The sequence below is a fragment of the Cololabis saira genome, chromosome 18 (genome assembly GCF_033807715.1).
Source record: "Cololabis saira isolate AMF1-May2022 chromosome 18, fColSai1.1, whole genome shotgun sequence".
Taxonomy (NCBI): Eukaryota; Metazoa; Chordata; class Actinopteri; order Beloniformes; family Belonidae; genus Cololabis; species Cololabis saira.
The window spans coordinates 38,513,835-38,541,821 of record NC_084604.1 but is presented as its reverse complement, the minus strand read 5'-3'; the positions used below and the strand labels follow the sequence as shown (position 1 = coordinate 38,541,821).

The window sequence follows — 27,987 nt, the reverse complement described above, 5'->3', positions numbered from 1 at the left end:
TACATTTAACATACATGAGCAGACATCGACATTAAAGCAGACATTTACATACAGACTATACATTTAACACAAATGGAGTATGGAGATGAGTGGAGTTCAGTAGCCTGATGGCAGGGGGAAAAAAGCTGTTTTTAAACAGGGTTGTTTTTGTTGAAATGGACCTAAAGCGTCTGCCAGAGGGCAACAGTTGAAACAGGTGGATAGCTGGGTGTGTTGAATCAGAGATTATTTTATGTGCTCTTGTTATTGTGCGTTTATGGTAAAGTGAATCAAGTGATGGGAGGGGGGTGTTTGAAATTAGAGATGCTTTTTTATGATACGTTGGAGTTTGTTGCGTGAGTGGGTGTCCAGACTGCCGTACCAGACTGAGATGGAAGCTGTGAGGATGCTTTCTAGGATCGCTGTGTAGAACTGGAGGAGGAGATTGCGTTTGACTTTGTATTTCTTGAGCTGCCTGAGGTGGAATAGTCTTTGGTTGGCCTTTTTTATTATATGGCTTGTGTTATAGTCCCATTTGAGTGTGTTGCTGATATGAGTGCCCAGGAACTTGCAGGAGTCTGTGATTGTGATAAGTTGTCCAGAGATGAGGAGGGGTGTTTTGAGGCGTGGTTTGCGTCTGAAATCTGTTATGAGTTCTTTCGTTTTAGAAGTGTTAAGTTGGAGGTTATTGTCCTGGCACCAAGTTACAGCTTGGGCCACCTGCTCTCACTAAACACTAGGATTCTCATAAACAGGCCCCGGTGACCCCAGAGCTGAGCTTTCAGAGACAAAACATCCGTCTGCTGTTCTGTACCCAGGCTAAGGCTAATGTTTCCATCACACACAGCTGATTTATTGATCTGTGGATCGAACAAAAGCAGGCAGGACTTCATCGTTTTCATAGTTCACCACATCATCATCATCTTCATCCCTGTTCACCTGTGGAAACATACAATGTTCTTGTAATTCATGTTTTCACCACCAGAGGGAGATAAAGATCATATTTACATGATAATGGACCGTTCTTAATGGTTCCTATGAAATTGATCTACAATTATAAACTCTTTTATATCAATATCTGAATGAAAAACAGAAAAGCATCCATTAATAACATTGAGGAAAGTTAGCAGCTATAAATGGTTATTTAACGTCTTGTAAGTCAACTTAGACTACAATAATGATTGACTGTCTGTTATTTGGGTTTGTTACCAGAAAACCAAGAATAATCAGCAGCAAATGTTGATGGAAATGAACAAGCAGGAAACATTAGATGAACATGGATATTCTATACATATTAATATTTTAAAGGTAGATATATATAAAATATGAAATATTAGTGAAGATACTCACATACTGATGCATTGGTAACTGAACATCTGGAACAAAGAATTTTAAATTCTTAGAGTTAGTTGACAAGATTGCACATTTATTATCTTTATTCTGTCATAATTATTAATAATAATATAACTTCTGATTAACTTGTTCATTAATAAGTCACTTTTGTTACATTTCCAGTGATGCTGGAGGGAAGAAATAGTTTCTACTTCCTCTTTTCTCTACATGTGCAGCTGTGACGTCTTCTCTTCAAGTCTAGTTTAGATCATTTTATCCTGCAGTAGTTCTTTCAAAACCAGCAGATGAAATCCAACATCTCAGACTCTCACTGACTCTCAGATCCAGAGGATGTTGTCCACCAGTCTCCACGCCATTTTCACAAACAATCACGTCTTTAAAGCGACACTACGTAACTTTTCCACCTTAATATCATATTTCCAGAGTCATTGTGATGGAACATCAACTTCCAACAGGTTTAATGACACCTCTGTCATGGTCTGAGGGGTCTGTATCGCCTTCACTGGCACTATGTAACTTTGAGGAGCATGGTAGGAACCCTGCCACACTAAAAAACTACAAATCTTTACGACTTTGACTGCTTTACGGCATACGTCACTTCCTCCTCCTTCCCGATTCGCAGTCGAGACGAAAATGGGCGGGGCTTGGAGCGCAGAGCTCAGCAGAAGCTGGTAACCCGTTGCTGTGTTGTGGCTGCAGCAGCTCCACACAACAGACGTGGGGAAAAGATCCTAATGGTTTAACTTTTCAACGGTTTCCTGCTCGGAGGCAGAACCACGCAGGCCAAGTATCTGATATAACAAAGTAAAAGAGTGAAAGAGGCTCGCTTGGATCGCGGCTGTAACGACCAAACACCTTCCACACAGTAAAGCCTTAATTATGGTTCTGCGTTAAATCGACGCAGACCTACGGCGTAGGGTACGTGGCGACGCGCAACGTACGGTGCGTGTTGACGCGTACCCTACGCCGTAGGCTCTGCGTCGATTTAACGCAGAACCATAAATAAGCCTTAAACCACAAACACTCACGCAGACCGGGTCGGATGAAAACACGGGTTTTATTCCCCACTTCGCCAGCTAAACGCAGTTGCTGGCCAGCTTTCTGCGGTGCAATTAACCCCAATAAAACTAGTTTGTTGAGGAAAAAATATTAACTCTTATTTGTACCTGCAGAGGAAAAAAATTATCTCACGAGGAAAACAAAAATATTGCTCACGCCTCGGAGCCTCTTCAACATAATATAGCAGTCAAAAAAAAAGAAAAGAGAAGTAAGAGGGATACAAAACATGTACTGTAGGTTGTACTATTATACAAATTTATTGAAACACATGGCTCTTCAGTAGGGATTTCATATGGATACAGGTCGTTAATAATCATTATTTTCTCCATATACCGCTCCCTGGCTTCCTTGTTTAAGGTATCCCGGTAAATTCCAGTTCCTTCTAGCAGTTTAACATCTTTTTTTTTGCGTTCCGTCTGTTCACTTGGTGAAACAGAAAAGCGTCCCGTCTTCTCTCAAAACAAATGCACGCGACGGGACAGGAGTTTTCCGGCAGTACGCGCTGGTGCTCCTGGGAAACGTAGTGTTCTTTCTGGTAAAACACTACCGCTTTTGTCCAAAAGATGCTGCCAAACTCAGAAAAGCTGAAAGTTACGTTGTGCTGCTTTAACTACTTTATTCCAGTTTGAGAAAATGCTGTTTGTTGATTTTGTTTCAGAGTTCAACTCAATCTAACTTCAGAAACTAAATAACAACCTGACAGGCAGGTCAAACACACCTGTTTGATTTTTGGGATTGTTCCTTTTAACTTTCATCATGTAAATGATGAGAAACATAGTGATGCTGACCAGAACCACCATCAGCCCCCTGACCTCCCATCCAATAATCAATCTGGTATTGATCAGACTGGAATCTGGAATCAAATGATTCAACAAAATGGTCAGAAAGTCAATATTAACACTTTAACTGATTAAAAGTATAAAGTCTGAATAATGAGTTTTTATTATCTTCATCTTAACCTAGTTTCCTGGTCTTCAGGATTTCAGGGTCTTACCTGTAAAGTCCAGCGTGTATTCAGCATCTATCTTCACTCTGTCTCCTTCAACAACCTGGCAGGTGAATCTTCTCTTGGAGCCTCTCTGATGTTTCACCATCAGATCAGAAACACAGTTGTTCTGTCCTCCAGACACAAACCCATCACCTTCACCAAGCAGCACACTTCCTGTCTCATCCACCCAGATGATGCTGTTCTGCTCACAGGGACCGAAATAACGGTCTCTCACCAGAGAACAGTGTAATGTCACATCTCCATCCCTTCTTGGATCCACATCTGGTGGAGATGGAGAGACTGAAAGAAAACAAAAAATTGTTATTTCAGCCACTTGAATATGAGAAACTCCTCAGTTTTACTGAGTGATTGTCTGATGGAAACATCAAATATTTAAACGTGTAAATAAACGTCAGGTGTTTGTGGTCCAGTTCCTCTGAGAGGATCCATCATGTTGAGGACGATCCCAAACAGACCAGACGTTCATGTCACTGACAAATCCACACAAGCTTTTAACAGCGTGAAGGAAAAAAAAATACGTTTTGTGTCCTGAGATGTCCTGAATTCCCAAAACAGTCATATCAGCTATGCACCTGCTGTTTATTGACAAATGTAACTGTGAGAGAGGAGCTTGTTCACACGGGAAGCTCAGTCCCGTGTGAACCAAGACTTAGCGTGAGAACTGGCAGGCGGGGGTTGAAGGGGCCCTTTCAACCCCCTCCGTGAGATGTCGTATAAAGACGGGGCAGCCGGAAGTTCGGGTCAGAGTCAGCTGCGGGTCTAGTGCACGGACGCCCAGCGGGTTTATGGCTGCTCTGCCAGGACTGTCCAGCTCTCCAGTCCTTTGTGTCGAGGTAAGAGTTATCAAGGCCTAGCCCCTGTGTAATTGTTTGTTGCTCTGCCATTTGCGGGGGATAACCTGACACAGTTACCCTAGCAAAGGGCAGTTGTGTGTGAGTCTTTTTGTGTGCACTGCTTGCTAATAAATGTATTCATTATAGCAGAAGCAAGTGTGTGTGTGTGTGATTCATTTTTGTGCAGCCGGCCACTCTAGAACCCTAAGTGAGATTTCTCCCAAAACACAGCGTTTCACTCAGAGTTGATGAGGAGGATTCAAACTGACAGTCTGGATGTTATTAAGTCAAAACACTCACCTGTTAAAACATTCAGATACACAGATGTGTAGGAATAATCAAAATCATTTCTAATCCCAGAGGTGTAAATACCAGCATCTTCAGCAGTGATGTTGTTGATGATCAGAGAGCAGGTACTGCTCAAACTCATCCTGTCAGCTCCAGGTGTCTTCTCAATATTTCCATTTTGAACCATGATGTCTTCCTCTGCATTTTGAATCTTGTAATAAATCCAGTCAACATTAGAACATTGGTTGGATGAAGAATCAACGTCAGACGGTAAAACGACGTCATCTCCAGCTCTGTGATGGAGAATGATTCCATCACTGATTCCTGCTGCAGAGAAAAACACTCTGAGAAAAGTTTTACACTTCACACATCAACCTGACCCAAGAAACATATTCAACCTACATATTTAGGTTTGTCAGCACAGAGAAGCAACATTCAATAACCTCACATCCTCCACCATTTTCACTTTTTGGTTGAAATCAACTGCTCCCAAAATACACTCAAATCTGAGCTCAAACGTGTGAATGATCGGAGCTGCACACAGCAGGTACCCGAGGCCCAGAATTGAGAAATAAAGTTTTCTAGTTAAAAGAAAGTTGTTTTGAGGTTGAAGTTAATAAAAAATGTACATGACACGACTGCTTTTAGCTGAATGATATATTTGGTTTCATGGAAACATAAAAAGAGGAAGCAAGCCTTCCTCTTCTGATTCATCTTTGAACCATTTTCTCGGAAACAGAAGAATAAAAGAAGAACTTTTGGTTTTTTGGTTAAATACTGAAATCAGTCAAATATGACATTTTTTTATACAACTACTCTTTTATAAATATGTAAAGTTGTTTCATATGACTTCTTTACTTCAAACCAGCAACAGCTCCAACCAGCAGCAGCTACCACCAGCAGCAGCTACCACCAGCAGCAGCTACCACCAGCAGCAGCTACCACCAGCAGCAGCTACCACCAGCAGCAGCTCCATTCAGCAGCAGCTACCACCAGCAGCAGATCCATCCAGCAGCAGCTACCACCAGCAGCAGCTCCAACCACCAGCAGCAGATCCATCCAGCAGCAGCTACCACCAGCAGCAGATCCATCCAGCAGCAGCTACCACCAGCAGCAGCTCCCACCAGCAGCAGCTCCCACCAGCAGCAGCTACCACCAGCAGCAGATCCATCCAGCAGCAGCTACCACCAGCAGCAGCTCCCACCAGCAGCAGCTCCCACCAGCAGCAGCTACCACCAGCAGCAGCTCCCACCAGCAGCAGCTCCCACCAGCAGCAGCTACCACCAGCAGCAGCTACCACCAGCAGCAGCTACCACCACCAGCAGCTACCACTAGCCGGAGCGGCGGCTAGCAACACCGGGTCCTCGACCTTCACAGAGCACCACAACACAACTCAAGCAGACGTCATGAAGTCGTGTGAAAGCCTTCAGGTCATTTTGGACAAACACGAGTACCTGGAAGGTCAATCTAGGAGAAACAACATTTTCATTGATGGAATACCTGAATCCACAGGGGAAACCTGGACAGACTCAGAGGTGAAAGTGAAAGACATGCTAAAGCAGAAGTTACAACTACAAGGGTAACTACTCTTTTACAACAATAACTAAAGATGTGCAGGATCTGAAGACAAGCATACAGTACACACAGAAGGATGTGGATGAACTTAAAATCTCCCAAGCTAGACAGTCAGGGCACTACAACACAACTCAAGCAGACGTCATGAAGTTGTGTGAGAGCCTTCAGGTCATTTTGGACAAACACCAAAGTACCTGGAGGGTCAATCTAGGAGAAACAACATTGTCATTGATGGAATACCTGAATCCACAGGGGGAACCTGGACAGACTCAGAGGTGAAAGTGAAAGACCTGCTAAAGCAGAAGTTACAACTACAAGGGCAGATTGAGGTGGAACGTGCACACCGCACAGGAAAACCTGATGTGATGAGAGATCTATTGTTGTTAAGTTCCTGCGCTACAAGGACAAAACTGCGGTTCTACAAAGAGCCAAACGCTTGAAGGGCACCAAGATCTTCATAAATGAGGACTATACTGATGCTGTAAGGCTGAAATGAAAAGAACTAATGCCAAAGCTGAAGGCCACACGTGAAAGAGGAGACGTCGCCTATCTCAGACACGACAGGTTGATTATCCACCCTCGCACTAGCACTCCTAACTAAAGGAAGAAGGTACGACGACATTGAGAACTCTTTCTACACCCCATGACAAATATACTCACGTCACAACATAAAAAAGTTAAGAATGGTTTAAGTATTGCTCATATTAACATAAATAGTCTCAGAAACAAAATTAATGAAATAACTGAACTACTACTCGAACATAACTTGCATATACTTGCCATCTCAGAGACTCATTTGGTTGCTTCTTTTGCTGACGCTGAGTTACAGATAAAAGGTTACAACATCTACAGAAGGGATAGAAATAGATATGGTGGGGGAGTAGCTTTCTACGTTCAAGATCATGTTCCAGTAAAAGCGAGTTTGGATATGATGAATTACAATATTGAAATACTGTGGATACAAACCTATTTAACTCACAAGAAGCCTTTTCTACTTGGTTGCTGCTACAGACCTCCTAGTGCCAACAAGGGATATCTAGAAACAATCAAACACTGTGGTGGGTCAGGATACTTACTTTATGGGTGATCTGAACATTGACTGGCTTGCTTGTAACTGTCCATTAAAAACCAAGTTGCAAATTGCCTCTACAACTTGTGGACTAACTCAAGTCATGAATAAACCTACTAGAATATGTGTAAAACAAGATGGTACTAAAACAGCCACATGCATAGATCATATCTTTACAAATTCCCCAGAGCTTTGCAGTAGTATTTTGTCTCTGCCCGTTGGCTGTAGCGATCATAATCTAGTTATAATGGTGAGAAACATTAAAGTAGGTAAACCTGGACCCAAAACAGTGCTGAAAAGATCATACAGTATGTTTAATCAAGAGGTATTTGTTAAAGAGGTGAAAGAAGTATGCTGGCTGGAAGTATTTGAAGCCAATAATCCAGAAATGGCCCTGACTAAATTTAATAAATTATTTTTTCCACTTGTGGAAAAACATGCACCATTAAAAAGGTTCACTGTCAGGAATACAATCACACCTTGGTTAGACAATAAAATCAAAGAGGCTATGAAAATGAGAGATCTAATGAAAAAAACTGCAATTATAACAGGTAGCAAATGTGACTGGGATCTATATAAGAAAAAGAAAAACTGTGTTACCAAACTAAACAGGAAAAAGAAGAAATTATATTTTGAAAATCGAGTAAAGGAGGTAGGGAATGATAGTAAAAAACTATGGAAGGTCTTAAATGAACTGACAGGTAGGAAAGATAAAAAGCAGTTACTACTCTTATTCTGTATTTTTTTATTTTTTAAGTTCTTTTCTCTATTTGTTTTCTTTTGTATTGCATTATTTTGTTAAGACCCCAGGAAGAATAGCTTCAGTTTCTGCTTCAGCTAATGGGGATCTCAATAAACAATAAACAATAAACAACAATACTTTATAACACTTCAATGTGAAAAAGATAATTTTAGCTGAAATCATATATTTGATTTTATAAAATAGCCTGTTTTTGCAGAGACATGTAGGAGAATAACCAGCTTCTGTTTTTGTTAACGGACTGAAATCAGTGAGCTGAGGGTTGAACGTGGTTCTCCAACAACGACCGACTCTACTTATTTTTTATTTTCTGTTTAATTGTGTACTGTTTACTGAAGCGTACTCTTAAATAAAATTTCTTTGGATTTTTGAAAACCGCGCAAAGTTACACTAGTGATGGATAAGCCCTGAATGCAGGCATTGTGACATAAAATTGTCAAATTGGTCTGATTCACCGCACAAATTGTTACAGATTACTTTTGTAATCCTGTATTTGACCCGGTCTTTGTACGTTTTGACCGTATAGAAATGTAATTCTTGCCATTGTGAGAATGAGATGAACCTGCTGGATCTACTGCTCTTACTTTTTAACAACTTGTGCTTTTTGTATGTTCAGAGTGGGATGTTACAAGTGTTTATTTTAAATCACATAAAGCCCTAAAAAATGTGAAATAAAGTTGATCTTTACCTTCAAAGTGAAGCAGTAAAGTGATGAAGAGCTGCAGTCGTGCCATTATTCTGTCTCTGCCGGAGGAAATCCTGTTTTTCTCTGCCTCTCCTCTCTATATGAACGTGTTAGTTCCTGTTTCTTGTTAACATAGTGGCTAAAATCATCTTCACACCAACACCCACCGTCCTCACACTGCTGTAAATCCTCTGAACACACAACCAGCAAGAGTTCCAGTTCAAAGTTTAGGTGGACGGACGGATTATCTGAAGACCTAAACATCTGAAACAGAATCTTTTTTCTCCCATCAAATCCAGTCGTGGTGTCGATCAGTCTCTGGTCAATGATATAAATACTTTCTCTCTTCTGCAGGTCTGTATGTGATGATGTAACTTCCTGTTTCTGGGCGACTTGATGACTAAAACTAAGTCAAGGTTAAAAAACAACCGTAAACTGCTTGAAAGTGAATATGCGGGGAAGTGTTCACTTTCCCACTTCCCTGTCTAAAAGATTATTATATATCGGCCCTGCTAAGGATCGTAGTTTGTTGGTGTGACTCAGGTTACAAGGCAAGATGGAAGGAAATTGAAGAAAACATATCAGGGACAGTACCTATTCAAGCAAGGTTAGGAGACAAAAGACTAATTAAATGTTTGACTTGGTGGGTTGCCTCCCTCCTACTTCTCCCCTCTGTGGGGTTGCCGGTGGCCTGGGTTCCGGGTTCTTCCTTGTCGGCCTCTGGTCTCGCGGGTGGCGGGGTTGCTCCCCCCCCTCCCCCACTATAGATACACTTCAGGTGGAGCTTTGATAGGATTATTACACACACACACTCTTATACCCACACACATACATAGACATAGCTACATAGACATATACACACTCACGCACACATACACATACACATATATACATATTCATACTTTCACGCATGCACACATACACACACATACACACACATACACATTTAGCCACACATACATATACACGCTTATACACACACACACACACACACACACACACACACACACACACATATAGCCACTCAGTCACATACATATACACACAAACACACACATACACACACACACACACACACACACACACACACACACACACACATAGCCACAATGACATGTACACACACACGCACGCATACATACACACACACACACACACACACACACACACACACACACACACATAAACACAGGCATGATCATATACAAACACGCACACACACACATAGACACACTGGCTTGTTCACCTGCATGCTTGCTCTGTAATTTTGCGTATATATATGTATATATATTAAATATAGTAATAATGCACATATATATGCCTTTGGTTTCTACCGTCATGGTAGAAACCATCAATCATAAATATGTGTGCAGACAAGGTAAAAAAAAAAAAAGGTTATGAAAAAATGGTGGGATGGAGGAAATTGAAAAAAGAGAAAATATGTATAACTTAAAAGGAACAGAGATCTTAAAAAAAACAAAACTCAGGACAAAATTAATGGAACGTTGTGTTTCTGTAAAAGGTATCAGTTTATGGAACAAATGGATACAGAAGCCAAAGAATGCAAGTCAACCATTACATTTAAAAGAATAATAAAAGCCAGTTTGATGAAGAAATATCATGATAATTGTTAAGTTAGGTGGGTTTTCTTTTTTTTCTCCCTGTTTTTAGCAGCATTGCCTTTTTTTTTTTTTCTTTGAATCAAAAAAGAATACGACTATCTGTGTTTGACGACAGCTATTGTGTGTTATTTTATAACTTTGTTGTAGTTTTGTTTTTTTGTTTTTTAATTACATTTATGGGAAATTGAAATTTGATTTCTTAGGAAAAAGGGAAGATAAAATAAGCTTAGTTTTCTTTCTGTTCCCTTTCCTTCAAGGAAAGAGATTTGTTTAAGTAATTATAGAATTATAGAAAATTATTATAAAATAATTATATTTTAGTAATTATATTAAACTGTTTTGTTTTTCCTTTATGAAATAAAGAATAAAAAAAAATGTATGGACCTTTTGTGAAATCTTAAAAAGAGACAGTAGCTCTCAAGGACCAGGGTGTGACAGCCCTGGTTTAGGACTTTTTGCACAAATAACTTTTGTTTTGACCCAGTGAGGATCTTCAGGACGGGCTGAAGAAGACTTTGCACATCCGACTCTCCCATCGTCATTGCAACATTTGGAGGAAATACAAATGCAGCTCTGGATGAAAATAGATGTTTAGATACATGATGATGTGACTGAAACAAGGACATGGTCACATGACATCTAAAGGAGCTCCAACTAAATATTAGAGTGAGACACTTGTTTAGTCCAGTTTATTGATACTGAATAAGTGAAGCTTGAAAACCAGACACAACTGTTGATGAGACAGTGAGACAAATTTAAGACTTGAATCAACTTGAGATGCAATCAACAGTCCCAGATATAAAAGATCATCACAGTACAAATGAAAGGTAGATCAGAGAAAGAAGAAGGCAAGTGATCACCAAGTGCTCCTGCTGAACAACTACATCTAATACGACTGAACACGAGTCCAACCGTCCACTTTCTGTCAGCAGCTGGACAACCGGACGTCCTCCAGATATTTTATCCTCTATTTGGGTTTGGAGACGCGGCTGCAGAGTCTGCTGGGATCACTGTTGGTTTGTTTTGATCCTCACAGCAGAATAAGTCACCACATCTTCCTCTTCCTTGACCTGAAGTGAACAAACCAGAAACGTCACATGATTCCTCAGAAATCCTGCTCATCAGCCACATTTACACCCACATGTGCTGGTTGGACATTTCAGTTTGAAACCATTTGTGCTAATATGATGTTTAGTTCATCATAAAGAACTGGGACTTCACAATCAGGTTTTATTTTTATTTTATTTATTCTTTATTTCATCCATTGATAAAATAAAACAACAAACAATTTAATATAAACACAAACGTTCCTAAATTCGGAATGAAAGTGAGCAGAAAGAAGAAGAATCTTATTTAATCTGCCCCTTTTTATTCAGTTGCGATGACATCACCACGTTGAAGTGTTTTTTGCAACACGTCTGCAGCTGGAAGTCACTTTTACTGTCTGAAGTATCAGTTTGTAGTTTAACTTCATCGATCGTTTATGAGGACGCTGGTTGTGGAAACAACGTTTCAATGATGCATCCACAGATTTCCTCTCGGCAGTCTCATCCTGAAGTTCTTCCAGAGACACCGAGACAATATGAAGCTGGCAGAGAAATACAATCTGTCCAGTAAGTCCTGGCTCCGCCCCCAAAATACAGGAACCGCTGAAACTAGCTCTGCCCACTTCAATAACTCCTGAAAGAGAAGCCTGTAATCAACTGTTCGTCTGTATTTACTTACGTATATCTTAGCAGAAATCTTCCCAGAGTGATCGACAGAGGCGTAGGTCATGTTGTTCTCCGACTCATCCTGGAGGAAAACAGGAAATACTCAGAAAGTGGTGTCAAGATCTGTGTTGCTGTTTGAAACCACAAGTTCCATTTTCCAGTCACAATAAAAGTATGTTGTTTTTAGCCACATGAGACGAGAGGAGAACTGGATTATAAATTTTACAAGAAGAACTGGACAAATTCTCTGTGACGTCACCCAAAGGTTTCTGAAGACTCTGATTCTCTGTACTGTGCAGTGCGCGTTGCGAATGGAAGGAACAAACACACCTGAGAAGCCTGCAGTTAGTTACAATTAGTTCTTTTAGCTTGGTTAGCTGATCTTATAATGACCTATGAGGCTACGTGCGTTCTCCTCCAGTCGGCTCACCACCCACAGGAAGGACCATGAGAGGATGGTGCAATGTGAACTGGGTAGCAGTCGTGGCGGGGGGCCTCGGCAGCCCAATCCCTGGACCAAAACCCTCCCAGTAGGGATATGGAATGTCACCTGGCTGGGGAGGAAGGAGCCGGAACTTGTGCGGGAGCTTGAGAGATACCGGCTAGAGATAGTCGGGCTCACCTCCACACATAGCTTGGGCTCTGGAACCCAGCTCCTTGAAGGGGACTGGACCCTCCACTACTCTGGAGTTGCCTGGGGTGACAGTGATTCCTAGAGAGGCGTGATTGGGAGGAACGGCCTCCCCGATCTGAACCCGAGCGGTGCTCTGTTATTGGACTATATGGTTTGTCCATAACGAACACCATGTTCAAGCATAAGGGTGTCAATAAGTGCACATGGCACCAGGACACCCAAAGCCGGAGGTCAATGATCGACTTTGTTGTCGAAGTATGTCCTGGACACTTGGGTAAAGTCAGGGGCTGATCACCACCTAGTGGTGAGTTGGATGCGCTGGCGGAAGAGGAAGTTGGAACCAAACGGATTGTGAAGGTCTGTTGGGAACGTCTGGCCCAGCCCTCTGTCAGGGAAGTCTTCAACTCTCATCTCCATCTCGGGGGAGGCGGGGGACATTGAGTCTGAGTGGACCATGTTCTCTGCCTTCATTGTCGACGCGGCGCCTCTTAGAACCTGGTGGTGGCGACCGGAAGTAAAGGATGTCGTCAGAATGAAGAAGGAGTCAGGCTATGTTAGCCTGTGGGACTCCTGACGCAGTAGATTGGTACCGGCAGGCCAAGCAAGCCGCAGCTCGGGCAGTCCTGGAGGCAAAAACCCGGGTCTGGGAGGAGTTCGGTGAGGCCATGGAGGAAGACTATCAGTCAGCCTCGAAGAAATTCAGGCAAACCGTTCAGCGCCTCAGAAAGGGGAAGCAGTACTCTGCCAACACCGTTTATGGTGCAGGTGGGGAGCTGTTGACCTCGACTGGGGAAATCGTCGGATGGTGGAAGTAATACTTCGAGGATCTCCTCAATCCCACTGACATGCCTTCCATCGATGAAACAGACTGGTGACCCTGGGATGTGCTCTTCCAACACCCAAGCCGAGGTCGCTGAGGTGGTTCGTAAGCTCCTCAGTGACGGAAGTCTGGGCATCTCTCCTTAGACAGCTGGGTGGATGGATGGATGGTGGATGGATGGATGGATGGATGATGGATGGATGGATGGATGGATGGATGGATGGATGGATGGATGGATGGATGGATGGATGGATGGATGGATGGATGGATGGATGGATTGATCAGTTAGGATAAGGATGGGCACCTCCAGTCTTCAAGGGTCATTGTCCTGCAGGTTTTAGAGTCTTACCTTTATTTTAGTGGAAGTATTCTGATTCAAACCCCCAACAGCAGCAAAGGTAACATTGATCTCTGGATCATCCTGGAGACAAAGAAAAATTTAGAAGTGTCTCTAAAGGGAGGGGATCAAAATTGATTCATCCAAGGTAGACAAGGGTTTCATAATGTCAGGCGTGTACTGAATATCTTACACAGTCAAAGAGCGGCGAAAGACACGGCCTTGCTCTCACTGGATGCGCAGAAGGCGTTCGACCGAGTCGAATGGCCTTATATGTTCGAAGTGCTGGCCCGCTTTGGATTTGGAGATAGATTTTGTAAATGGGTCAGATTACTTTGTACAGGACTCACTGCAACTGTTTTGACTAATAATGTGGTCTCTAAACCTTTTACTGTCTCTAGGAGTTGCCCACAAGGAAGCCCTCTATCCCCATTATTGTTCATTCTTGCAATAGAACCACTTGCAATAGCAATTAGGACGCACACAAATATTTATGGAATATGGGAAGGTCAGTTGGAACATAAAATAGCACTTTTTGCTGATGACGTAATTTTGTTCCTGAAAAAATTAAACAGCTCCATTCCAGCACTTGTAGATCTTATTGAAACCTTTGGAAAAATGTCAGGATACAAAATTAATTACGCCAAATCTTCTATAATGTTACTTAATGAGTCAGACAGGATAAATCACAATGCTCTCCTATCTCCTTTTGACTCTACAGATAATTTTACATATTTGGGTATAAAAATTGTCCCTGAGGTGAACGAGATTTCTCAAATAAATTATGACTCCCTCCAGAAAACCACGACCTCATCTCTTGAACGTTGGACAGCATTACCAATATCAATGATAGGCAGGATAAATATCCTAAAAATGAACATCCTCCCTAAATATCTTTATTTATTCCAAAATATCCCTTTACCCCCTCCTTCATCCTTGTTTGCTAGAACTAAAAAAATGTTTACCAACTTTATTTGGCAAAATAAACGTCCAAGATTACGTTTATCTTTAATATATCTACCATATGACCGAGGAGGCCTTCAGTGCCCAAACATCCAGTGGTACTACTGGGCAGCCCAACTGCGGTCCATCATGTTTTACTTCTCCTCTAAAAACACTCCTGCCTGGAAAGACTTGGAATCCTGCTCGGTGAGGCCTAGCTTACCACTTCACTTGTTCTTGTATTCAGCGGATCGGAAAAGTTTGAGGAAAAATACGAACAACCCTATTGTTTTAAATATGATTGACATCTGGTTTGATACTTGTAAATATTTGAACATCAATCCATCCTGGTCACGTTTCAGTCCTATCTGGGGTAATGCCAATTTCAAACCAGGGAGTAGCGACCCAGGATTTCGAAAATGGGCTGATGGGGGATTAAGGGCAGTGCAAGATATGTATAGGAAAGATGGTGTATTTATGTCCTTTCCAGAAATATCAACCAAATACAACATCCCAAAAACTCATTTCTTTAAATACCTTCAAATTAGAAATTTTATATTATCATCTCAAAACTATTCGTTAGATATACCTATTACTACCTTATTAGAAACAGCAATTATAGGACATTGCTATGATAAAGGTTTAATTTCATCCCTGTATGATTTGCTCGTATCCGGGTCCGATGAATCTTCAAAACATAGGCTGCGATTGTGGATGGAAGACATAGGGGATGTAATATCACTGCAAGACTGGAAGGGGGCATGTATGAAAGCTCAGAAACAAACAATTAATAGCAACCTGAAACTTATTCAGTATAAATGGCTGATGCGTACATACATAACCCCAGTCAAACTACACAAGTTTAATGATAACATCCCTGATACATGTATTAAGTGCAATGAAGCAAGAGGAACGTTGTACCACTGCATATGGGAATGTGTGAAAGTGAAATCCTTCTGGCAGGATATTATTAATATGATTGATCAGATATTAGGCAAAAAGTTACCAATGGATCCAAGGTTTTTTATTCTGGGTATATACCCAACTACGCCAAAACTACAAAATAAAGAATCTAGACTTGTAGATATGTGTATATTACAAGCGAAACGTATAATTTCCCTTAATTGGAAGAATGTTGATGGACCAAGAATCGGAAGATGGATTAAAGAGATGGCTTTAAACATGACGATGGAAAAGATAACCTACATTATCAGACGGAAGCAACATGTTTTTGACGACATCTGGAAACCTTTTATATGTTTTTTAAGACATGATACTAATGTTGGTAACTTACTTCAGCAGGAGGAGGCTTGGAGGGAGTAGAATATTCATGTGGGGTGATATAATGGCCTGGAAATGTCCTTGAAATACATCAATGTCATAACTGATCTCAATATTTGTATGCATGCATTTGTATGTATGTCTGTATTCACACGGGCATGCGTATACTGTATACTGTATACTGTATCACATCCAGGGTACTTATTTAATGGATATCTATGTTTAAGTGTTTCTTGATCAATACTATATCTATTAATGTTTTTCCCCCTTTTGCTCTATTATTATTATTTTTATTTATTTATTTTTTTATTTATTTATTTATTTTATTTTATTTATTTATTTACTTTTTTTTTTTCCTAGGGGACAAGGGGATGGGAGGGAGAACGGGGAGAAAAAGTTTGCTTTGTTGTCTGTAACAGTGACTGATGTTTGTCTTGTTAGAAACTGCAAACGAAAATCTAATAAATACATTTAAAAAAAAAAAGAAGTGTCTCTAAAACTCTGTTAAAGAACATTTGTTTTAAACCACAACTTTATTTCAGTTTTCCAGAGACGAATCGACCTCTGAACATCAACGTCACTGCAGTTCCATGTTTGACTACAGGGGAAGAAACGGCGCTCTGATACTCACATTGTGGAGCCCCAGCTGTTGAACATCTGAAACAAAGGTCAAATTTCAAGAGTTAGTCAACAACATCATCACATGCCCATCAGGTTAATTCAGTAAATAATGTTTGTACTAAAAAACTTCTGCTCTGCATTAAAGTTATTATCAGGACGTCTCAACAATGAAAAATCTCCAGCTGATCCAAAACACTCCAGCAAGATTTTATGTGAACATTCAGATTCAACTTGAGTATTTTTTAATTGTCTTCTTCTTCAAAGGAGAATAAATGTAGTTTTCTTCACATATAAAGAAACCAGGAACAAATCTCCAGAGGATAAAGACCTCAGAGTTGTGTTTCATCTCAACAGAGGATTTGACCTCTGCAGTTTTTGGAGGTTCCTGGAGTTTCCAGAAGTGGAATCTGAGACAGACTTCAGTCATGAGCTGGTTCAGTTCTGCACATGTGCTGTTTTCTGATGACTTTCATACTTGTTTCATTCTGCTGATCTTCTTTCCTCCTGCAAACGATGAGAAGAGCAACAACAGCAGCCAGAACCACCATCACCCCCCCGACTGCTGATCCGATGATCACGCTGGTGTCGATCAGAGATGAATATGGAATCAAAGGATTCAATTCAATTATTGCAAAGGAAATATGAACAATCCTCCTAATTAATTATACTGTACATGTATAAGGCTTATTGTGATTATAACAGTTTCGATGATGTTTTGCTCTTACCTGTAAAGTCCAGCGTGTATTCAGCATCTATCTCCACTCTGTCTCCTTCAACAACCTGGCAGGTGAATCTTCTCTTGGAGCCTCTCTGATGTTTCACCATCAGATCAGAAACACAGTGGTTCTGTCCTCCAGACACAAACCCATCACCTTCACCAAGCAGCACACTTCCTGTCTCATCCACCCAGATGATGCTGTTCTGCTCACAGGGACCGAAATCATTGTGTCTCAACAGAGAACAGTGTAATGTCACATCTTCATCACTTCTTGGATTGATATCTGGTGGAGATGGAGAGACTGGAATAAGACAAATAACTGCTGTTACAGAATTAAAAAATGTCCAATAAGCTGATTAAATGTGATAAAAAGTGAAAATGTCTTTAATTTACTATCTTGGTTTAACTGATTGTCTCATGTAAACATCACAAATGTGAACTAACATTAATGATGAAGTTGGAGAGAATATTGGTGAAATTTTGTTTTTCTAAACAAAGTTAAATGTTTCTCTCATCTCTTCTGCACGTGTAAATAAACGTCAGGTGTTTGTGGTCCAGTTCCTCTGAGAGGATCCATCATGTTGAGGAGGATCCCAAACAGACCAGACGTTCATGTCGCTGACAAATCAACACAAGCTTTTAACAGCGTTTCACTCAGAGTTGATGAGGATGATTCAAACTGACAGTCTGGATGTTATTAAGTCAAAACACTCACCTGTTAATATATTCAGATACACAAATGTGTAGAAACCACCAGTATATCTAATCCCATAGATGTAACAACCAGCATCTTCAGCAGTGATGTTGTTGATGATCAGAGAGCAGTTTCTGCTCAAACTGATCCTGTCAGCTCGAGGTGACGTCTTCACAATACTTCCATTATTAATCTCATTTAGTGGGTTTGCATTTTGAATGTTGTTGTAAAGCCAGTTAACATCAGAACATGGGTCATGTGATGATCCAATGTTAGACAGTAAAACGACGTCATCTCCAACTCTGTGATGGAGAACGATTTGTCCATCACTGATTCCTCCTGCAGAGAAAAACACTCTGAGAAAAGTTTTTACACTTCACACATCAACCTGACCTTAGAAACATACTTAACGTACATATTTAGGTTTGTCAGCACAGAGAAGAGACTTCAGCACACATAATCTCTGGTGAATCTTTCAGTTATGTAACGTTGTCTTTAAGTGGTCTGATTGTAACAGAGGTGAGTTTTATTAAAGAAAATACATTTAATGAAACAGCAACGTTCAACGGTACACGACAACTTCAGAGTGGTTTTTACAGTCTTTTTAAATCAAATGAAACCCTAAAACATGAATCAGAGTTGATCTTTACCTTCAAAGTGAAGCAGTAAAGTGAAGAAGAGCTGCAGTCGTGGTGTCATTCTGTCTCTGCTGGAGGAAATGATGCTTCTCTCTTCTGGGTAAAGTAACACCGACCCTGATGTGTCTTTTTTTGCTGAAATATACAACATCAGACCACCCTTTAAAAATAACCACATGTTCCGGTGGTTTTCTCTGCTGCAGGTTTGTGATGGTGTTATTTCCTTTATGTGCGTGACAGAAGACTAAAACTGTCCTTTGAAAAACACCAACGGAAATGAACTGTCTGCAAAAGCAGCATTTAAAAGATCCTTGTTTTTCGGTTTAATTGATTCAGACAGAAAATTCAGTTCTTTTCTTTTCTTTGTTGCACTTCAACTTAAATGAAGTTGTTGTTTCTGAGAGGTCATTGTTGACCTGGTAAAGACAACATGAACTCCTTTTTCATGTTTCTCCTGTAGAGGTTTATTAAAAGATGAACTTGTGTGTATTCCATGATGTTTGTGGTCCACTAAGAGTTTGAAGATGGTCGTGTAGCAGCTCTGAATCGGAGTTGTAGAAAACATGTTATATCCTGCTGCTGCCACTTGTGGGCAGTCTCACAAATGCGTGGAGGTGTCCGTTAACCCTCGTAATCTAGTATAATTGTATGAGTTTGTGTCGTAAAATGGCTTCAAACACACAAATACACAAATTTTACTTCTTTTGACAAATGGCTGAATTGGATAAACACACAACTTCATAGTTTCCAACATCCTCTAAAACTAGATTTAGAATAATTTAAAAATAATAGTTTAAAAATAAGTCAAACTTTTTTCTAAAACACATTTTGAAATCCTGAAAGGATTTTGATCAATCGTGATCTTTGAGGAAGTCGTTGATGAGGATGATCTGTAAGGAGAAAATAAAAGCCTTTGCGAGGACACCTGAACACTGGAGTCTGCAGAAACAGAGGAAGGTCATGTGATCTCATGAGGTCATGTGATCTCATGAGTCCAGACTGATTCTGTTCCAGAGTGACGAGAACATCAGAGTAAAGACGTCAGTAGAGGAAGTGGCTCACACATCAGAACATCAGTGTTCCCCCTCTGATCCATGTTTGGTCCCTGAACAGTTGTAACTACTAATGAAAAGAGGTTTACACATCAGTGTTGAGCTCTAAATATATTTAATTTTGTTTAAACTAACACAGTATTCATGGTTTAGTCAGATATTCCTGTTTAGTCCAGCAGGAAGATGAAGGTGGTTCAAATCTCCAGACATCAACATCTGTGAATTGTACTGTAACTTCTCACTGCAAGGACTTATGTGCTCTCTATGACTATGTTGTGGGGGCTATGTGTGAGGCCGTTAGACCTTTCTTTAGGTAAGAATAAGCATGTGGCAGCTCAACATGCAGAGGCAAAGCTGGCCCATAAGGCTTGGGTGCTAGCAGGTCGGCACAGACAGGGACCTGTCTTGGACCATAAAAAGCTCACTCACAAAAAGTATAAATATGCTGTACGCCAGGGGTCACCAACCTTCTTGAAACTAAGAGCTACTTCAAGGGCACTGAGTAATGCAAAGGGCTACCACTTTGATAAAACCCTTCTGAAATAAGAAAGTTAAACAGTTTACCTTTAATTTAAAATTATTATTAATGAAAACACTAATCGTTAATGATTCATCAAAAATAATTATTCAGGGGCTGCTCGGTGGCGCAGTGGGTTAAGCGGCGGCTCATATACTGAGGCTACAGTCCTCCTCCTGCAGCGGTCGCGGGTTCGAATCCAGCCCGCGCACCTTTGCTGCGTGTCTTCCCTGTTCTCTCTCTCTACCCCTTTCCAGTCTGCATCTTCAATAAAGGGCCACTAGAGCCCAAAAAAATCTTTAAAAAAAAAAAAAAAAAAAAAAAAAAAAAAAAAAATAATTATTCAGAATGATTAAACAAGGTAGGAAACAATATATGAATTCATTAATTAAATTAAATCAATATTTAATTCTTATTTACCTTTCCAAGAGTTTCATTTTCAAATGATCACTTCCACAACATTTTGCAGGAAAGTTTTTTTAATTTTCACAAGACACTAACAGTCAAATCATGAACTCTGAACCATGTTTGTACAAATGATCAATAATATAAAATTTAACAAAAATTGACTCAAATCATGAACTCTGAACCATGTTTGTAAAAATTATCAATAATGTAAGATTTAACAAAAGTTGACTCCTTTTAAAATAAATCTTATCACATTTGTACTAATCACTACATTTGCAGCCATTAAAACAAATTATCATGTCCGTTAAACTTAGTAACACATCTGTAACAGTTTTTCAATATTTTAATTTATCTTTGCCATGGCACTGACATGTTGCCACCAACAACATCTGGCATTTGTTTCTTTGTCTGTTAGTGGGAAACCTGGCATTGCATGCTCTTCACCAGTGTACTGTAATCTGGGACATAAGTTGACACTGCAACTCTGAGTGCCTCTTGCAGATGTGCATCAGTGAGGCGTGTTCTGTGTTTGTATTTAATGAAGTTCATGTCAGAAAAGGCTGATTCACACAGATATGTTGAACCAAACATGCTGGCAACCTTCATGGCTGCTGTGCATACACCACTGTACTTTTCAGTGTCTGCAAGGCACCAGAAGTTTGGTGCGACCTGGTGGGCTTTGAGATGGAGGTCATTTTGCAATGTTACAATTTCAATCTCCACCTGTCCAACATCCAAGTTGAATGTTGCACTTAGTTGCTCAGCAATGCATGTCGTATCCACTTGCATGAATGGATTGGAAATGAATGACACACATGGCTCGAGCTGATCAAAGTCACAAAACCTGTTCTCAAACTCTTGCCCGAGTATGTTTATGACTTGAGAGTACTTTTCTGCAGCTTTGTCAAAAGACTCAGAAGCATTGTCTTTCAGCACTGACTGCACAGAAGGAAAGTGCAGCGCTTTTTTCCTCTGTAAATACATGGAGAAAATGCTCATCTTAGCTTTAAATGCATTGACAGAACTTATCATGTCAGCAACAGTCTTATCTTTGCCCTGCAGCTCACAGTTCAAATGGTTTAGTTTCCCAGTGATGTCAGTTAAAAATGCAAGGTCAAGTATCCACTCAGTGTCCTCCAGCGGGGACGTGTCTTCACCTTTGGACTGCATGAACTCTTTGATTTCAGCCATTCATTTTTGCAACTGAACTCTTTGTACTGTTCTTCTTTCCATATAGAAGGGTAAGCAGTAGGCCTAGCATCACCTGTGATTACTTCTGAGGGTCCTGATAGTTCTTTTTGCGGAGTCCTTGCTTCCTCCCTCTGGCCCTCAACTTGCTCTGAATCATCATCCCTGGGCGTTGTCCTCCTAACTTTAACCACCTCATTTTCAGTTTCCAAATCTCTCTCTTTTCTCTTTAACATTTGAATAATTGTTCTTTGCATTTTGATTTATGTATGTTTCAAGATTTGTATTGAGAAGAAAAAGGCGCCAGACCGGAAAAACTTCGGTCGCCTAGCAAGTTGCAACAAATATGTACGCTATGCGCGCATGTGCGCCTTGCTATGCGACCACCCTGCGCCGAATCTGCGCCCACCCCGGCGGTGTGCGCGGTGTGTGCGTTCTATGTGAAAGGGGCTTTAGTGTAGCAAGATTATATCGCTATGTCCGTCTCTCCTTGCTGTGTCTTTGTGATAAATATATATATATATATAACTGTATGTCCAAACGAAAGTGGAGCTGAGGCATTTGGCTCAGTGGTCAGCGCTGCTGTCTTTGCTGTGAGAGATCAGAGTTCAAGACCTGCTGTATGCACAGTATATTGTCACTAATTTGTTTGTTTTTTTCCCCGCACTGAATCTTTTGGTGGTACGGAGTACCGGATTGTACTGGCTTACTTTCACCCCTGGTCATTAGTGACTCTAACCAGCGCTATTTCAGTGCTGTGGGCTGAACGGAATCCGGATTTAAAAGTTTCGAAGAGGTTATTGTTTTTGAGGTGATGGTGAAGTTGGGCAGCGACTACTTTTTCCAGGACCTTGGAGAGGGTAGGTTTGAGATGGGGCTCCCTACAGATCTGTCTATGGACAGTGAGCCCTGAGGCTATGGAACGGCGCTCAAGCACCCGGCCAGCTGCCTTCAGCCTCCGTAGCTCGCTGCTGAACCAGGGGGAGGAATGGGAGAAGGGGATTGTTTTTGTCTTTACTGGGGCGTGAAGATCCAGGATATGGCTGAGGGTGTTATTGTAAAGGTCCACTGATTCGGTGGCTGAGGATGGGGTAACAGAGGGCTATGGCGTCGGGGTTGATGTTTTAAATATTCTGGCATTTGGACTTATTGTGGGGGGAGGGGAAAGGGAGCTCCATGAATATGACTCTGTGGTCAGATACACCCATCTCATAAACCAGCAGGTTGCTGATCAGGCCAGAGTCACTGATGACGAGGTCAAGCGTATGTCCTCTGTCGTGTGTGTGAACGTGAACGTGCTGAAGGAGGTGGAGGAAGACTAGTAGTTGTAGTAGTTCAGCTGCAGCGGTGTGGGAGGGGGTGTCAACATGAATGTTCAGATCTCCTAAAATTAGGGTATTGGTGGAGGTGGTACAGATAGTTGTGAGGAGGTCGTGAAATTCAGAGATAAAAAGAGGGTTTGGTTTAGGTGGCCGATAAATAAGTAGCACTGAGGGGGGAGTGGGGGGGCAGGTCCAAGTCAATCCTAGGATAGCTAAACCACCCCCTTTGCCATCTGTGCTGCGTGCCTTCTCCAGGTATTTGTAACCTGGGGGGCAGGCTTTATTGAGGGATGAATACACCCCTGGCTGGTGCCAGGTCTCAACAAGGCACATGATGTCAAGTTTTTTTTCAACAATATGATCATGGATGAGGGTGGACTTTTGTTTGAGCGTTTGTAGGTTGAAAAGTTAAATTTTAGCCGTAGTTGGAGTGGGGACTTTCTGCAGGGGCCGGAGTATGCTGGAATCCACTCCACATTTTGTGAGCCACCTGTAGTGTGTATTTGGTCTAGCTGAGGCAGTGTTTTGATGAGTGTGCAGTTGACCAAATGGATTGAATGGAGTGAGATGACTGGAAGTAGACAAACTTACAGCTGGAGCTTCTATGTGTGTAGCGGGGATCGCGAAAAGTCCAAGTTTTTTAATGACAGAAATGGATATCAGAGTGATGATGTTGTTGAGGGGTTAGGTCTTAATCAACATTACATAAATTCATAATGAGGAAAGACACAGAGACTACCTTGGAATGGGTTTTTAACGCACTTCTGCAGAAGGGGGAAAGCAGAGGAGTGCAGGGCAACGTGACCCTCATTGAGAACTCCTGAGCTTCCCCAAGATCCTCCTTCTGCATTATGCTTTTATTAAGAAACTTGACAGGAAATGACCATATAAGGACAGTGAAGAGTGAACAGTAGACAGTGGACAATGGGAAGGAAGTGATAACCAGTGATTGATTCCTGACATTACAATGGACAGCTGTCACAGAACAGTCCAAAACCTGAGTAGATCAGGAAGTGGCTGCCGTGACTTCTGTTGACCAAGCATGTGACAGTTTCGTAAGGACAAAACAAGTTTAAAGGTTGAATTAACCTCACATGAGCCGTAGCAGTTGCGAGCTGGAGTATTGTAGCATCCTGTAAAGATGGAGAGTCATGAATGTTGTTTGTTGTCCTGTTAGCCGTTAGCCGGGCTACAGCCACCAGATGCCTCCACAGGGTTTCTTCTGCTGACTCGGTCAGGATGGTAACTGGTGTCTGGCTGTGGGCTGCAGAGGTAGCGGTCCCAGGCAGGGTTGGCCTAACCACATCAGGACAGTGGAGGGCTGTCCGGTGGGGTACCTCAGCAGCGGGTGATCAGGGCAAGGCTCGGCGGGCGAGAAGATGCGGTCCCGGGCTGCGAAGCAGGCAGGCTTTCCAGGTAGATGGATCCCTCAAGAGCTGGGTGACAGAGCTGAATCCACAGCGGGTCGGTGTTGGAGACGAAACGGCAGCAGGTAGACTTTCAACCATCGTCAGTAATAACGTCTCAGATCGTGCGAAAATGCACAATAGTCCCGACAGTTGTTAACCAGGTTGTAAACGCTAAAACATAGGTACTAAAACTATGAATAAAAGCTAAAACTGACCGTTAAAACAGCTTAAACTAGGTGGAGGAACGGAGAAATGGCACACACACAGCGCCAGCATCCTCTAACTTCCTCAGTCCAGAAACTTTTACATTTCTCAGTTTTTCTTTCTCTTTTCCCCTTTCAGTTCAGTGTAGTACCAGTGCAACACCAGTGAAATACAAATGCAGTACCAGTTCCGTACCAATGCAACACCAGTGCAACACCAGTCAAATGCCACTTTAATACCAGTACAGTACCAGTTCACTACCAGTTCAGTACCAGTGCAACAAACTTGATGAGTTGTGGACAAACTCATCAACACCTCCATGTTACATGTTTGAACCACTGGGTGACTGTCTGGGCTGAACTGAGTGCATGAGACGATCAGGAATAAAGAAGTGAGAGATGATCTCAGTTTAGGAGATTTAATACATCGTTAGCGTGCAAGTGGGTCAAACATACATCAGGCGCCTCGATGCAGGAGTGACACCGAGTAAAAGCTGCATAGGATTTTTGAAGATCACAAAATGATGAAGACTAAACACTAGGATTCTCATAAACAGGCCCCAGTGACCCCAGAGCAGAGCTTTCAAAGACAAAACATCGTCTGCACACTCTGTACCCAGGCTAAGGCTAATGTTTCCATCACACACAGCTGATTTATTGATCTGTGGATCGGACAGAAGCCGGCAGGTCTTCATCGTTTTCATAGTTCACCTCATCATCATCATCTTCATCCCTGTTCACCTGTGGAAACAGACAACAAAGTTCATGTGTCATGAGACAACACTGTTCCTCCCTCCTTGTCTTGTGTCTTCCCGTCTTTTGTGTGGCTGCTCTGGTGTTCCTGGTTAGGAGGTGTGTTACCGGGGCAACAGCTGACACACCTGAGCAGTTACCGGGGCAACAGCTGACACACCTGAGCAGTTACCGGGGCAACAGCTGACACACCTGAGCAGCGTCACTGACCATCACACCCTGGATGAAACCAGCAGCTCCACCAGTTTATCAGTTTCCTCCGTGGTTCAGAGATCCTCAGACTGTAATGTCAATGTTCTTGTAATTCATGTTTTCACCACAAGAGGGAGATAAATCTTTGATTCACGCCTTCATCACCTCCAGACTCAACTATTGCAATAGCATCCTCTATGGCTCATCTTCCAAAGTCCTCAATAAACTTCAATACATTCAAAACTCTGCCGCCCGCCTGCTCACCCACACCCACTCCCGTGACCACATCACATTGTTCATTTAGTAGGCAGTATACAGTACATACTTTGTAGTATGTAGCATGTAGTACGTTAGTATGCGATTTGGGACTTCCTGTTCCTGGTTCCTGGTTTGAACTTCCTGTTTCCCATCTGCCCTGATCGTCTGCACCTGTGTCTTGTTAACCCTTGTGTATATCTAGTCTTGTCTTTCCCCTGCTCCCTGCTGGTCCGTACCGTTTCATCCCTCCATGTTTTCCACGTCAGGTTTTGTCATAGTTTTTGATTCTTGTTCACAGTCTGATTTTTGGATCCTGCTTAGCATCAGTTTTTGAGAACTCCTGCTCTCCTGTATCTGGGGTCCTACTACAACATCCCTGACACCTCTTCTTTTCTCTACATGTGCAGCTGTGACGTCTTCTCTTCAAGTCTAGATAATTTTATCCTGCAGTAGTTCTTTCAAAACCAGCAGATGAAATCCAACATCTCAGACTCTCACTGACTCTCAGATCCAGAGGATGTTGTCCACCAGTCTCCACGCCATTTTCACAAACAATCACATCCTAAACTGCTTTATTCCAGTTTGAGAAAACGTAGTTTGTTGTTTTTGTTTCAGAGCTCAAATCAATCTAACTTCAGAAACTAAATAACAGCCTGACAAGCAGGTCAAACACACCTGTTTGATTTTTGGGATTGTTCATTTTAACTTTCATCCTGTAAATGATGAGAAACATAGCGATGTTGAACAGAACCACCATCAGCCCCCTGACCACCCATCCAATAATCAATCTGGTATTGATCAGACTGGAATCTGGAATAAAAGAATTCAACAAAATGATCAGAAAGTCAATATCAACACTTTAACTGATTAAAAGTGTAAAGTCTGAATGATGACATCCAGTTTTTATTATTTTCATCTTAACCTAGTTTCCTTGTCTTCATGATTTCAGGGTCTTACCTGTAAAGTCCAGCGTGTATTCAGCATCTATCTTCACTCTGTTTCCTTCAACAACCTGGCAGGTGAATCTTCTCTTGGAGCGTCTCTGATGTTTCACCATCAGATCAGAAACACAGTTGTTCTGTCCTCCAGACACAAACCCATCACCTTCACCAAGCAGCACACTTCCTGTCTCATCCACCCACATGATGCTGTTCTGCTCACAGGGACCGAAGTAACGGTCTCTCACCAGAGAACAGTGTAATGTCACATCTCCATCCCTTCCTGGATCCACATCTGGTGGAGATGGAGAGACTGGAAGAAGACAAAAAACTGTAGTTTCACTCAAAAACCTTAAACATCTTTCTAACATGTGAGGAACTATTCTTCATCTCACTGTTTTAGCTTTGCTGAGTTATTGTCTGATAGAAACATCAAAAATGTGTGCTATGATTGATTACGAAGTCGAAGTGAAGACAGAAGGAAAAAATTATGTTCTACAGAAAGTAATGACTGTTTTTTTCTCCATCCCATTCAACGGCAGGATCCAAAGAGGGAAACCCTTCCTGGGACAGACAAACCCAGAAAGGGTTGGGTGTTTTTGGTTGCACTGTTTCCCACACAGTCCAAATACTCACTTGTTAAAACACTGAGATACACAACGGTGTTGTACTTGTCCCTCAGCCGGCTCTCGTAGAGACCAGCGTCTCCAGCGGTGATGTTGGTGATGACCAGGGAGCAGTTCCTGTCCATCCTGCCAGCTCCAGAACCAAACTCCTCATGAGACGCTGAACTTGTGTCTCTGCTGTAAATCCACTCAACATCGGAGCAGTTGGAAGACGATAAGTCAACGTTATTCTGCAAAGCTACGTCATCTCCAACCCTGTGGTAGAGAATGATTGTTCTCACGCCGGTTCCTGCTGCAGAGAAAAACACAACGTTTTAAACTTAACACACCAAATAAGAGATTTCACTCATATTTAGGTTTGTCAACTCGGAAAAGCAACATTGGACTTTAAAAAACCCAACCCCCACCCCTTACTTTATTTTTATTAAAGAGCATATTGCAGGTTGGAGACCCCTGTGAATCAATGTGTAGGAAAATAAAGTAGGAACCATA

At 41.7% G+C, this 27,987-nt stretch overlaps 1 protein-coding gene across 1 annotated transcript; it reads right to left on the bottom strand.

Annotated features, from left to right (window-relative positions):
* Positions 1-96: 96 nt before the first annotated feature.
* On the bottom strand, positions 97-18,692 carry LOC133464834 (uncharacterized). Its single transcript, XM_061747019.1, has 5 exons — positions 18,642-18,692; positions 4,534-4,848; positions 3,386-3,679; positions 3,110-3,244; positions 97-104 (listed from the first exon to the last, which is right to left on the bottom strand). Exons 1-5 carry the CDS (start codon positions 18,688-18,690, stop codon positions 97-99), a joined length of 801 nt encoding a protein of 266 aa, XP_061603003.1. The 5' UTR covers positions 18,691-18,692.
* Positions 18,693-27,987: the final 9,295 nt, after the last annotated feature.

Excerpts from the sequence above, each read along its gene's own strand:
- LOC133464834 (XM_061747019.1), bottom strand. The coding sequence starts at position 18,690 with ATGACACCACGACTGCAGCTCTTCTTCACTTTACTGCTTCACTTTGAA. Across the intron at positions 4,849-18,641 it reads TTTACTGCTTCACTTTGAAG|CAGGAATCAGTGATGGAATC; the intron begins GTAAAGATCAAC and ends TTTTCTCTGCAG. Across the intron at positions 3,680-4,533 it reads GTATCTGAATGTTTTAACAG|TCTCTCCATCTCCACCAGAT; the intron begins GTGAGTGTTTTG and ends GTTTTCTTTCAG.